The sequence below is a fragment of the Antennarius striatus genome, chromosome 1 (assembly GCF_040054535.1).
Source record: "Antennarius striatus isolate MH-2024 chromosome 1, ASM4005453v1, whole genome shotgun sequence".
Taxonomy (NCBI): Eukaryota; Metazoa; Chordata; class Actinopteri; order Lophiiformes; family Antennariidae; genus Antennarius; species Antennarius striatus.
The window spans coordinates 20,974,084-20,988,931 of NC_090776.1; the positions used below are offsets into that span (position 1 = coordinate 20,974,084).

The 14,848-nt window shown below is 39.5% G+C and overlaps 1 protein-coding gene across 2 annotated transcripts in view; it reads right to left on the reverse strand.

Annotated features, from left to right (window-relative positions):
- furina (furin (paired basic amino acid cleaving enzyme) a) overlaps positions 1-14,848 on the reverse strand; it is a 79,376-nt gene that overhangs the window by 15,061 nt on the left and 49,467 nt on the right. For both annotated transcript variants that reach the window (XM_068316180.1, XM_068316099.1), the window contains exons 7-9: positions 6,917-7,005; positions 1,563-1,735; positions 282-494 (exon numbers count right to left, since the gene is read on the reverse strand). In XM_068316180.1, coding sequence (XP_068172281.1) covers positions 282-494; positions 1,563-1,735; positions 6,917-7,005 — 475 coding nt within the window. The remainder of the gene's footprint in view (positions 1-281; positions 495-1,562; positions 1,736-6,916; positions 7,006-14,848) is intronic.

A 14,848-nucleotide genomic window follows, 5' to 3' on the forward strand; every position in this document is an offset into this window, starting at 1 on the left:
CATAGAAAAAAAATGGAATCCTCTTAGCATCAAGTAGCTGGAGATGCTGGAACCAGTTTGTTTTATATATTGAATAAATTCCTTTAGAGAATAATAGTTTTTCACCTCACCCTGCAGAGCAGCTCTTTATAAATGTGTGTCTGTGCCGTTTACCTTCACCTTAAGGATACATGTGTTTTGCTGAGTTAACACTAAGTTAAAGAAAATTCCACGGGGCACCTTTAACAAACCAAGGAGTAAAAGGAACAAATGTACCAGGAGGAGAATGAACCACGACTCACTATCTGCTTCTCGTTGAGGTTCCCCGAGCTGTAGGTGGTGGCGAGGGTCGACGAGCAGGCCTCGCTGTACCAGGGGACGTTCCCGTTCTGGGTGGAGCTGCTGATGGACAGGGTGTAGATGCTGTTGGTGTAGCCGTCGCAGTTACAGCTGTCCTTCTCCCTGCCTCCATTCCCAGACGCCCACACGAAAATGGATCCCAAACCATTGCGACCCTGGAGAAGGTGAAGTACGTTCAGAATAGACACAGACTTTCAATATTCCATCAAACCATTCATTCATTCATTCGCACCATTAATCATCTCCTTCGATCATTAACATCATCGTAATTATGAAAGGAGGAATTAATTACAGGGCTCATTTGTGAGGGGGCTCATTAAAGTGCGACGGAGGACGGGTATGGTCACTCAGAGGATCCTAAAGAAAACAACACGCAGCACGACGAGACAACAGCTGATTGTTATAAATCATTCAACTTTGCCGTTGAAGTGGAATAATTTTCATCTATCAGCTGCTTTCATGTTACTGACTGGAACCGTCGATGAAGCATAGACGTGCACCGCCCACACACACACCTCCATCTCACAGCACTGTCACTGTCACAATTATCTTAGTCGTCGGCGTCAGCAGTTCCAGTCGGTTTACGGTGCACGCCTCGAATCCTACGGCTCTCCAACACGAGTCTGCGTTCGCTGGAAGGATGTGTTTATAGGTGGGCTGCAGATGTGAGAGTCTGGGGTGTGATCTTTATGCTTATTAATCCATTGACGTGTTCATTTTTCATACCTGACGACATCCCATTCATTAATGGTTCAGTATCGAGGCCCATTCTTAGTTAATATTCCGATCGCCGCGCTTTTAAAATACTGATAGGCTGATTCTTGTTTTGCAATGCTTGCGATGTTATTTAAAGCTGAATTTAAATGATTAATTTGATTTTGAAAAATTGACACTGAGTGCTCCCCCAACCCCCCATCTAGAGAGACTTCATTCTAGCAGATTGAGAGACAGTTGATGGTGTTTAAGAAGCAGTTTAAGAAGTGTCCTTTTCATACGTCCAATCAATTTCCCAGATTACCCTCCTGGTAGCGTTTTAGAGGACGTCCCTCTCCATTCCTAATTGTCGGGGTTAAATGCTGCTTTGCTCTTCCTGCTCCTGTCCTCTCATGCTTGAACAGTTCAATTACTGACTGCTGAGAGGGAGCCACATATATGCAGTAAATAATTTCTGACACACACACACACACACACACACACACACACACACACACACACACAGCTACCTCTGTAACGCCACGTAGGAAAGCTTCTTTGGCTAGTTTGGCGGGGCCATCGACAGTTTTCCCATCATCCTCTGGTCCCCAGCTGGCACTGTAGATGTCAATGTGTTGGGGGTTTAGACTGAGAGACTGGGCTTCCACCATGTCGGTCACCTCGCCATCCAGCATACGCACACCTGCACACAAATGCAAATAGAAAGACACACACACACACACACACACACACACACACACACACACACACACACACACACACACACACACACACACACACACACACACACACACACACACACACACATACACACACCTTAGTAGATGCAGACTCAGATGTATTTTCATGGTATTTGAACACAAAATACACATTTTAGGGATCTTCTTACAGAGCCTCGGGTTCAAGACCATATGTTAAAGTCCTGACTTCAGAGGGAACCACTGATAAATTCTTTCATGTGATGTCATGAGACAATTTATCATTTAGAAAGATGCTGTAGTTTGCTCCTCATCTTCACTGGAGGTTAGTAGCTGCAGGCTACGTTCACATTCAGCTGAATCTCTGATTAGTTGACGGTCCAGTGTTGAGTTTTAATAAGGGACACGTACTGTATGAATACTGAAGAGGGCGTCTCTAGACCTGCTGCATTGGATATGATCTTTTTTTGTTTGTTGTGCAATAATAATAATATATTACAAAAGGGTGCAGTGCTCTTTTCAAACAATGCAGAAGCCTTTAAAATTGCACTTCAGGTGGTGACAATTTATTCCTGATGACATGATGGTTTTCTGCTTGTTAATGTTAATTTTGATATTTGTAAGGTCAACAGACATGATAATTTATGAGCACCTTTTGAGTCACCCAAGGACACAAATCCAAGGTAATAAAACACAATACACAGAAGGAAACTCAATCAGAAAGAAACTCTTTACAAATAAAAGAACAGTCTGTTATTTTATTTGCATATTTACACACCTGTGTGTTCATCTGTGTGTGTTTGTACAGCTCATAAAATAAAGGCTGCAGATGTTCATTATCTGAAAAGCCACAGCGGTATTCATACGAAACAAGCCAAGTAAATCAAAGCTCTTCCTATTGATTTGCTTTGTGCTCAAGTTAGTTTGAATGCAATCAGATGAACTGCATTGAGGAGGAACTGCCTTCTCAATGTGACAGACTTCTGAGGACGACATGTTAGGAGGAACTATGAAAGAAGGAAGTAATTATCTTCCTCTCTCTGCGTGGATGAGAATTGGTTCAACTGTTTGAGTATGAATTTAATCAGAGTTTTATAATAAAATAAAACAAGTAACATAGATTCAGCCGTCTCAGGGTTATTTACACTAATTATTAATATTAATATTATTAAAGGTAACAAACAAAACCTTACAGAAAAGGCAAAGAGTTTAGTAAGCGTTTGACACAACCAATTAGTTTGGACTCCTCGTAACAGGAACTGTACTTTGTCTCAGCAACATTCCTCCAATGAACAGAGAGAAGTCAAAGATACTTAAAACCAAACTCTTTTCCCTTTGATGTATTGTAGGTCAGACCGCTCCTTGTAACACGTGGGTTAATGCAACAAAACACTGGATCTGTGAAATCATCCAAGTCCATCAAACAGACACCGAGCCACTCTTGTTTCAACACCAGCCTCTCCTTCAGTGAGAGCTGCGCTGCTTGATATTAATATAATTAGCAGCACAGCGTCTGGTCAAGGTCTTTATTTTTGGTAAGTACGTGTAGGGTTCTAGGTGGTTTTAATGTTCCTCCATTTTTCTAAATTTGACAATCAGGTTTTATCATTATTGATTGGTTTTATTGGCTACAACTTTGGCCGGTATAAACATTCATCCTTTTTTTTGTTACGTTTTATAATCATTTTTATACGAGAGACTGTACTGAAGGCTCAGCTAAAGTTAACACGCAGCATTCTGTTGTAGATGTTGTAGACGCTTTTGAATACAAACTAATGTGAGTCATGTCGACTGGGGTGTGTTTAGATGAAGAGTTTCCTCAGAATGGGGTTGACTGCCACGGGGCTTTAATTGTTAGACGCAACAGGCTGTTTGGATTAGGGATGATGACAACTAACTTAAATAGTATAAGAGTCAATGTTTGTTTTTTTTAAAAGGTCACTGACAAGACATATGAGCATCCAGTAAGATTGACAACTTGACTAAAAAATCCAGAACATTTTCCCAAACTCCATACAAAAAGCCCCCCAAAAAAACATATAAAGTATAAAGACATCACCTCCAGGATGCAACTACACCACCCTGTTTGAGTGATGCAAGTGTGTAATAAAATAAGGGGATTGATGTGAAATCGGCATCCACCTCTTCATCAAGAAAAACATTTTTTTGCTTAAATGTTTGTGGACTAGAAGAAGTAGAAGTATACTTTATTGATCCCGCAAGGAGGAATTACATGGTCACTCAGGTTAGTATCTTTTTTTTAACAGTATAAGGGCCCCCTGAACACAGCACACAAGGGGGCCTGTAAGCATGCAATTAATACATACACATCAAACTACACACATTAGGAGGCAGAGTGACGGGCAGCGGCTTCTGGAACACGCCCAAATTGAGCAGCTTGTAGGGGGGACGGCGCCTTGCTCAAAGGTGCCTCGCTCAAGGGTGCCTCGGCAGTGGCTGGGAGGTGAGCCGACACCTCCCACCATCAGATCACACTCCTGGTGACATCATGGCGGGAGGGGGATTCGATCCACCGATGGCTGGGGCGGTCTGTCTATGAGACATCTGCTCTACCGCTGAACTACTGCCGCCCCAGACTAGACTTCAATATCATCAGTAAACGGAAATAAACGTCAGCAGCTGATGCATCCATGCAGGAAAGGGAAATTACAGATCTAAGGCGACAGCTCGAGGTTACGTCTGCATTCATGTGGTGACTAATTTGTTGGAACTTTGTGGAAAATGAAGTTTCTTCTTTTACCTCTGACACACTGAATACTGGAAAATCTACGCCATTCAATAGTTGTACAAAAAGGCTGTGGAAATATTTCACAGGACTCTTCTGGCTGAAAAATGTGCTACAATTCAGTAGGAGGTGTGAGGGCAAGTGGGCAAGTGAGGAGATGCGCTGCTCCTCTGCACTCCATCTTCTCCATGGATAATAAAATGAAAAATCTACAACTGCTGCTGCGGCTTGACAAATGCTTGCTTTTCAGGTTTCATACGTATTGAAGGACTTGTGAATATCTAGTGTTCTATGTTTGCTGTTGATGGCATTTCAATTTCATTCAATTGCTTAGACAAATAATTAAATATACAGATAGTCTTCACGATACAAACATTTGACTTACAAACATTGGGAGATATGAACAACCGCACGCCACCATAGACTAATCTGAATTCAAAACAATCCCTAGAATCAAGAGTGATGCTTAACGGTAGATATTGGAACTATACCTACGTATTTTAATACAATGTGTTTTTTATTCTTACTGTACAGTAACATGACATTGTGATAACCTGTGTTACTTTTGATTGTTATTTTAATGTTACCCTAAGTCTTAAGGCTCACTTATTAAAAATATGTGCTTTTAACAGTTTTCTTGGGATTTTACAAGTCCAAATTTGCAGTAGACTGAGATAAATTTGATTAAATGACGTATAAATGTTTTTGTTTTTTTGAAAACCGACTTATAACTGAGAATGTCAACATGAAGTGACCTGTACCTGTGTATATTTTAGTATGTGTTCTTTTTATGTTTTGTTAGTGTTTCTGGTAAGTCTTAGGAAATAGTATTTATATTTAGAGGAGTAATGGCATTTAAATGACCTCAAATGGTGATTATAGATTGAAAATTTAAAAAAAAAAAAGACTTACAAACAGTTAAACTTACGAACAACCTCTCAGAACCAATTGTGTACGCATGTTAAGGACTACTTCTATTTAAAAAAATTAAATTGTTAAATCTAGAAATAATAGGATTAAACATTATAAAATAAGACCTGAGTCTTAAATAATCGTTTCTCTTTAGTGATGGCCAAAATGTGATGTGTTTACCGTTCAAAACTTTTCTTGTCTTAGCTTTAATTTTACGATATGTGATGAAACAAGTTGGATTCCTGCTGGTAAGTTTATCGCAGTGCAGAACTGCCATGCCAGGAGCGAGTGAACTGTTCAGCACCATCAAAGTGAAATTAAAACCAAGCATAGACATGCTTAAGGACTTTTAGGTTTCTGGGCACATTATTAGTTCTAAAACCATATGAGAGCAAGATATAGGCGGGAAGTTTAGAGTTAAGATAAGCAGAGTGGGAACAACAGAACATGCGTCCGGATAAAGAGGCTGCCAGCTATAAGGACTGCGTGTCATTACGTTCCATCCTGGAATCAGCAGAAGTCACTAAAGACATGATAAAACATCCTCAGGCCAGGAACAAGAAAACAATCTCAAATATAAAACACATGTGCACATGTACCAGCATCGTCTGCGGTCGCACAAAGAGCCATCCTCAACCCAGATGGCCCATTTCAAAGGGCTACAGTTAAATGATGTATGTAACATAACAACATAATAAAACAAGAGGTTTACAGTGATAACATCAACACAAATTATAAACAATTCAACTTTTTTTTTTTAACCTACTGAAGGATCTTGTGAATAATGGAATAAAAACTAGAACTGTTCCCTCTTACCAGCAAAGGCAAAACAAAATGAAGATGCAAAAGCCTTCATAGAATACAAATAAATATTTCAAAAATATTTCATAATCTTTTTACGCAAACTGTTTTTTTTTTTTTTTAATCGATGACATTGACAATGACATAAATGATGATGCTTTGTCATCAAACAGATCCTTACATCAAACATGGTAACGTAGGCAAACATGCAGCATTTCTTTCATTTCTTAACTGAATGTTCTCTTTACAGAACACAAAGTTCTGTACAGCAACAGCATTTTAAAGTTAGCAGAATTACAGATTAGCTGACCCCCCCCCCCACCCTCTGTCTTTCCTTCACTTCTTCAGAGGCCACTAACACAACCAGATGTTTCTGAGCGCACTGAGCAGTTTTTATTGGTTTCATCTGTACGATCTGATGCAACCCAGCACAGCAACTCTGGAATAAACCCCGTCCACATCAGTGATGGTTTCTGACAGAGAAAAGCTACGACGTCAAGCCATTTCAAAAAAAGACACCTCATTGTAAGGAACATTTCAAGTATGTTGGTAATCTAAGTCACACCTGTGGGCACTCCCATAAGTATTTAAAGCGAAGCTACATCTGTGAAACGGACCAAAAATAGCAGCGGCAGTAAAAGAATTTCAGCTGCTCACTGAGAGAGCATCAGCTGACAACCAATAACTTGTTTTTAATTTAACATACCTCCAATCTTGGCATTGTAGGCCACACCGACTCCACAGAAGCCATTGTTGGCTACCGCCGCCACTTCTCCTGCACATCGTGTTCCGTGCCTGAAAGGAGCAAAGAATGTGAAAGCGAAAAGAATGTTTAAGGGAAACCACTTCAACCACTTATCCTGGTGTTATTAATCTAATGGCACAGGACTTGACTGTGTGTGCGTTTTCTGAAATGCCCATGACCCTGTGTGTGCATACACACACACACACACACGCACACGCACACACACACACAGACACACACGCGCACACAGGTCGTGGGCATTTCAGAAAACACTTGATTGAAATAAAATACGCTCCCTTGTGTGTAATGGTCAAGTTGTAGACTGAAACAAAACAAACTGGTGGAGACAGGTTCTTGGCTTCGGTTCCTTTAAACAAATCTTACCTCCCATTTGTCCACAAGAAAATATTCAGCCCATGAGAAAACCCTGCACAGCATCTAAGGTCTCCTAGTTTGAGCAACCTTGACAGGCTTGAATCAAGGGAATAAAGGATAGACGATGACATGGAACCGTCAGAGAGAGGAAGAAACCGTGAATCAGAATGTTTTCACAGTTCGTCCTTCATTACGCCTGAGCCTCAGTAGAACGATCGAGCTCCAGGAACCACAGTGTTGAGATCCAAGATGCTGCTATAGGAGGTCTAATCATCCCATTCTAGTCAGGTGCATTTCTCTGGTCCGCCAGATGGATATGTGCTCTTAATGGCCTTCAAACATTCTCTCAGTCTCTAGTCTTCCCAGACAGGAAAGGTATGGCCTGGACAACACTGAGCCATACACTTAAACAACAGAAAGAGAACCAGAGGTGTTATCGACACCAGCAAGATTCTAGTAAAGCACTCTGGGTATTTGGTCCTAAGAGTAGCTACAAGTATCAAAACACTTTATGCTATATATTTCGCATCAGGCTATAGATATTTAATCAGCCTGAGCTCTCTTTATCAATTACACATATTCAGTAAATCATTAATCCCCTGAATTTAATTTCCTGAAGTGTAATTCAAGACCTTACCAATAGAGAGACCAGAAATACAAGCCAGTAATCTGATTTTATTTGACTACGGTATTTTCTGCACTACAAGGCGCACTGGACTATACGGCGCACACCAAAACGTTCTTTCATATACTGTATAAGACGCACTGTCGGTTTCTGAGAAAATTAAAGGCGTTTAGGTGGAAAATACTGTAATTCTCCTCACACTTCAGCTGTCAGTAAAGACACAGGTCAGAAGGTCGGACTGTTGAAATTCATCTGTGTGCCTTGAGGGATCCCTTCAGACTACAAAAAGCAAAGAGGGCACGAGTTATGGTCAGCGCTAAAGTCGAAATAAGAGATCTCTCCTTCAGAGGCAGCTTTATCCAGAGGCTACACACACTGCTGGAAGATGATTACATTCATAACGAAACACTCACACACTTGTCTGTTGACAGGGATGTCATGAGTCTTATAGATTAATGTCTCACAAATTCATTAGAAACACTTGCTGACTGTCGTTTTCCACAACACTCATTGTGTACAAATGCTGTTAGAAAAAAAAAAGACATCAGTTCCTGATTTGTTGAATATGGAAGTAGTGCCTCAGGCTTTTAGGATCAATTTTGCCATGAGCGATTATCAATATAAGAAGCTATAGTTTTTACTGCTCCCACTCAGTGTTTGGGTCAGGAAGAATGTCAAAAGGGCTTTGATGGGTCAACAACTTGTATGGAAAGTGTTCTAGTGAAAGGAGCCTGCTCCCTGCTTTTTATCCAATGTAACTTGTCCTTAAAAACATACACTCGGATTATACAGTCAACTGTGACCAGTTATTATACGTAACGAACGCTATGATTTGGGTTACGACTGAATATCATCTCCATTTATGAATATTCTTTCAAGTGAGTTTAATCTTTGTGGTCATAAAATGTAATTAAAACTTAGAAAAATGCACAACACAGCTTTCAACTAGACTCTCTGTATATTCACATCTCAGGAAGACAAGGAATGGCAACAAAATCTTCAGTTGAGATTTCAGAATCAAGCTTCAAATGTAATAGTAGATAAGCTCATTGTCCAACAAAACAAAATCCTAAATAACATCATAAAAGCCGTGTTTTAAGATAAGTTCAAGCAGGTTGAAAATAAAGGCTACAGATTCTCAAGATTGAACCAACCCGGAGGGGAGTCTCAAACAAAGAATCAACCTCATTTGGGAGGAAAATAATCTGTAAACTGAGCATAATGAATGCTAAAAGATTTTGGTCTTGAGGTTGAATAAATTCTGCAAAACCACTTCATTAACGTCACACATATTACTGGAAGTGGAAAAGGTTTTTTTGAATCCTGTGAAAATTTTGTTTATGAAATGCTTCACACGACAACGTGCACAGAAGCAGATTTTGTTTGCTTAAAATAATAATTTTGGAAATATTCTAAATGTTTTTTCAATATGTTTTGACTTTGGATTGCTGGACTGCCTGACAATACTAAGATCACAAGAGTGTCAAGAGCAGTGCAGCCATCTTTGGAATCAACAAATAGTATAATAATAACATTAATTTAGTGTAAAGTTTACATCTTTAATAGTTACAAACCCATTTAAACAATGAGACATGACATAAAAGATCTAGATAGCAAAGAAGGATTTTCTATTATTTTAACTGATTCTATTTTAATTAATCTGTGAAGCCAGTAATTCCCAAGTACTGGTTACATAAACTCTACTTTTGATAATTATAAACATTTTTACAGACCCAATTAAAACATAATAGGAGCAAAAAATAAGTTGGGCAGTCAACACGTGTTACATCGCTACCAGATGTAGGATTCTCATTACGCTCAGAGAGACGCTCTGGTTTGCTTCTATCAAAAAAAAAAAAAAAAAGGGACGATGCTGTGGTTTGATGGGTGCAGCAGACAAGCATTTAAAGTTATTCCAGTTAATATCTTGCTACAGTTGTTGTGACAGTCATTGGTTTGTGGTGGGGCTGCGGCATAACGTCGGCTCTCTAACAGCCATAAGTCACATTCGTCTTTACCAGCAGATCTGACAATAACATAAGGAGACATGGATTTACTCTAACAAATACTGTTTGACGTGTTTTTATACGCATGTTTACATGTAAAATTATTCAATTTACCAACTAATGACAACAGTTAATTTTACTTTTCTTTGGGCCCAACATATGACACTAGATTGACTTCTAATGATGTTTCTCCCGCATTTTAGTTTTTTTGTACAGTATAACACTAAAGAAACACTAAATTTCAAAGATTTACATTTACACAAACAATCTTTTGTACAATTTTAAAAATAAAAACAGGATTTGATGGTGCATGAAGCAAAAATTGAAAATAAAACATTGGGGACAACTAAATTGGCACTAAACTGAAATGAAACACTGACTCTGCTCTGATTTTTAATTAGTCATTATTCTTAAAGTCATTTCATACCTGATTAAACCTACTGTCAGTCTCACAAAAGGTGTCCATACAATCTTCATGCTCTAAAACCCCAATAACAGAATTATACCAACGTTAATTAGAAACCCAGACTCTGACTTCATCCGTCAACAAGACAATCAGCTGTGATCAGATGCATGAATGAGCCTCAGATCTCATCAGAGGGGATGAACTGATGAGATCTGACACAACAACCACATGCTATTCTGGGCTTGCACTAGGAGCTAGTATGACTAAGCCACTGTGGCTCAGCGTGAAAGAATTGAGCAAGCCACAAAAAGCCACACTCTGTGTCCGCCCGGTGCACGGGCGGACGACCAACGCTCATCGCGGGAGGGTGTGGGGGGGGTCCAGGGGGGCCTCCCCCGGGAAATTTTTTAGAAAACGTGGTTGTTTTCCTGCATTCTGACGGCAGATATTTAAGCTCCGACGTTTGTCTTCGTTTATTAATTAAATATTGTTTTGATTGATCGGTAGTCCAGTCGGAGGTGAGGTGCAGCTATTTGCTGCTGTGTGTCCAAAACAATTTTATAACTAGTTTTTAATGTCAGGCTGCTAATTTACTGGCAAATCTGACGCTGTTGTACTCCTAGAACTGACTTTAACGTTGGTGTCTCACCGCCGTGAATCTCACCGCACGTCGCTGCAGACAGAATACACAAGCCTGAATGCGTCCCTCCGACGCCCCCCCAGAGCTATCAACTACATTTGTAAATCAGTTGCAGCACACCCGTTGGCACCTTTGTCTAGCGGTGACTGCTCTTGAAATTTCAGAAAAGGCTGGAAGTTCAGCTTTGAGGGTCTTTCATTCACCTTTAGGCCAGTTTCTCCGTGTGTTTCCACAGACTAATAGAATGGACCGTCACTAGATTCCAGTACTGACACTCGACAATAGCATTTTTTATACCAATCGAGTTTAAAGTGGGTTATTTCCGATGCCAAATAGTTAGGAAATACTGAGATCAGTCAGTCAGTCAAACTTTATTAATAGAATTGTTGAAAGTTCCTTATGTTTTGCTACGTAATCACCGGTGCTCCTACAGTCTGCTCCACCGTCTGAGAGCAGCTCAGTCAGAGCCGGGACTTTGGTGACGCCCCTTGACTACCGTTGTTACGGGGCGTGGGCCCGAGTGCCCTGTGAGGGGGCTCCTCTGGTGGCGGAGTGCGGCATGACTGGCGGCCAGACTGCCGGCTTTTTTTCAGCGATCATGTTTTTAACCAATATTAATATGAATATTAATCCATATATAAGACGCAACGGATTATAAAGCGCACTACGGGTTTATGAGAAAATTTGTAGGCTTTTAGGTGCGCCTTATAGTGCGGAAAATACGGTAGTCATTTCAGCAAATATAAAATTGTGCGTATTTTCACATGATTATATTTCCTTCATGTGTCTCCACAACATTATCTATTTAAAGCAAACCATCCATTTAAAGGATTCAAGATACTCTTTATACATCTTAGTTTTCATCTCAACACCCTTCCTGCCAAAAGTGTGAATATAATCTGCTTTCAATCTCTGACTTTTTTTTTTTTTTGCCTTTACAAATTCTTCGAAACCTAATCTCACTGTAGATATCTGTGACTTCCAGAACAAAGAAAACAAAGCAAGGGCATTTCATAGAGACACCTTTTGTATCAGGTACATCGCTCAGCAACCCTGGATTCCTTTGTCACAAGCAATGGTGACAATAGATTACGGTGAATAAAGGGAGATTGTCCCAATTACAGCAAAAACAAGCCACATAGCAGATTCTACACAGACACGGCAACTCAGATTACAGTAAACTATAGGTGGATGCCGGCCCAAGGCCCAAAACATGATTTGCATTCATACCAGCAGCTGGCAGAACCATTATCGCTAAGTATAAAATGCTTCTCTGAGGGCTTCCTAAAGAGACATACCATAATATTAAACCCCACTCTATATCTTGGTATGAAGCAAAGGCAGGAAAGATGTTGACCCACATCTGTCCAATCCTGAAAAACGACACATTGTTTTGTCAAACAGACACTAGTGCCTTTTGTCAAACAGACACTAGTGCCTTCAACAGACACTAAACGTTTTCTTTAAACCTGCAGCCCGCATGATATACAAATAGTCCTCAACTTACCAACATTCAACTTACAAACATTGGGCGACACAAACGAAAGACTTGCGAACAAATCAGTTTACAAACAACCTCTCGAAACCAACTCTGTTCCAATGTTAAGAAATACCTGTACAGTAAGTTCTACATTTTCTTCCTGCACATAATGACATGTTTTACAAAACAATAACAGAAATGTAAAATTTAAGAAAAATCTGATCAGTGTGATATTGGAATACCTCGATGTCGTACAAGGATCAATTGGTTTCCCTCATAGGGTTTATTGAGTAGGCAGTGATCACACTAATCACTGTCCTTAAATACTAAGGTGGTCAACATTAACTTGTTAAGCCTTGCAAATAATCTAGAAACATTGAAATGCTCAGTTTCCTTTTATGCATATTAATGAACTCATTAACCCTGACCCTAATTTCCTCCTGCAATCCAGGCCAGATTCTCATCTGGAGATCTCACTGAAACGTGTGTCAAACACAGATAAGAATGATGGAATCAATCAACCCATTTTATGGTAACTATATTTTTTGTCAAGTATAAATTCGTAACTTTTTTGTAGCTGTCTGCTAATTAAATGTGCAATAAGGGATACATGCATTATAAATAAATGAATACAAATTTGACTCTGTCAAAAGCGTAGAATTAATTGAAGCCGATTATTGTGACTGAAACAATTATATTTTTAATTGATTGACACCACTAATGAATACATTTGTTATAAAAGTCTCAGCAGGGAAAAATATGAAAATATGAAATACAATGCAATGTGAGAAAAACTTTAAAAAGGGAAACTCTCGACTCCGGTGACATTGAGTGAAGGTATTATATTGAGTGTATTTTGGTTTATGCTGCATGATGCAAACCAGACTTTTTATTTCAGAGCATAATTTTTTTTAAATAAAAAAGTTAGACTACCATTGAACATTTCAGATAAACTTTTCTTGTTTTCCTTTTTTACCATGTTAACATTTTGAATCTTTAGTCACTGGTGAGAGGTGTGAACGGTTTCAATAAAATATTAAATACTTTTTGAGCTGGGCACCAGAAATTAGCCACATCTGTTTCAATTTTATTTTCCAGATTAAATAAACATGAAACACAAATAATTATTGTGAAAATGCCTGAAATATCAAAAGACATTTAATCAGTACGTGGATGATGGTTGTGATGCCCCTGGTATATAATGCAGGAGGATAAAAAATATAATAATGGAATAGTGCTGCTTGTTGTTGATTAGATCTACACAGAACCTCCCAGGTAATTCTGTACGACTGTTTCCCTCCGGTTATTTCTCTAGTCAAGTCTTTTGATACTACAGCCAATTTAGTGTTGAAGATGGTCAAGTGAATAAAGAACCTTGAAGAGACAGATTAACAAAGCAGCTAGTGAAAACTTATCATCCTGCTGTTGGCAGTACTGCTGAATGCATCCCTTCATCCATCACTGTGGATTAAATAGTCTTAATTCTACATTTGTCAGCCTGCATTCCCCCTTTTCTTTTGGAGAATGGGCTTTTATGCTACTGCATCTTCGTTATCATGATTTATTTTTTTTTGCGTGTTTTATTAGAGGTGTTGAATGAATGATTAAACAGAATTTATCTTATTTTCAGAGTTTGTCTTGCTCTTTATCAGGGGGCAACTAATTCAGTGAAAAGTCTCCATGCCAGTTTATCTGAGTCTAATCCAGAAAATGCACATTTGGAAACCATCCTGATAAAAGTGAGCGGAAAACCCTAGGAAGGGAAACATCTAGATCGCATTCCGTCTTAGATAAACACGAGTGAATGGTTGCATTGCAACCAAGCCATCCTCGCTTACTTCCCGTATGTTGGGAAAGAAAGAACACGTTATGGACCTGAACAGAGTTGGGCTTTCTGCAGGGAACAGACACTTACAGTCTTAGAAAAACTTGAGCATTTTCATGCCCGCCCACAGGTTGTTTATACATGCATCTGCACCAAGCCGATGTAAAAGTAGAAGAAACATACACATACACATATACACAAATAAACACATAAATGTCTTCTCTCAATTGGTTTGCCACAAGGAAGATACAGGGAGTGTGGGTGGCAGGAGATAAGGGCTGAGGTGAGACAGGGGTGCAGCCGAATTGAAGGAAACATTAATAGTAAGTGTCTTAGCTGGGTTCTGGGGCGCTATGAGCCACCAAATGAGCTTAAGCGTGTTTTGGCAAAGATTTCAAATTCGTGGAGCTGCACTGCAGGGATGTTGTCCCACATTCCTACACAAGAAATTCCAATATTTAGACTAAAACAGTTTCAGGCACTGGCACAAAACACTCGATGGAGCCGAATTTGGGGAGCAACTGCATATTGTTTGA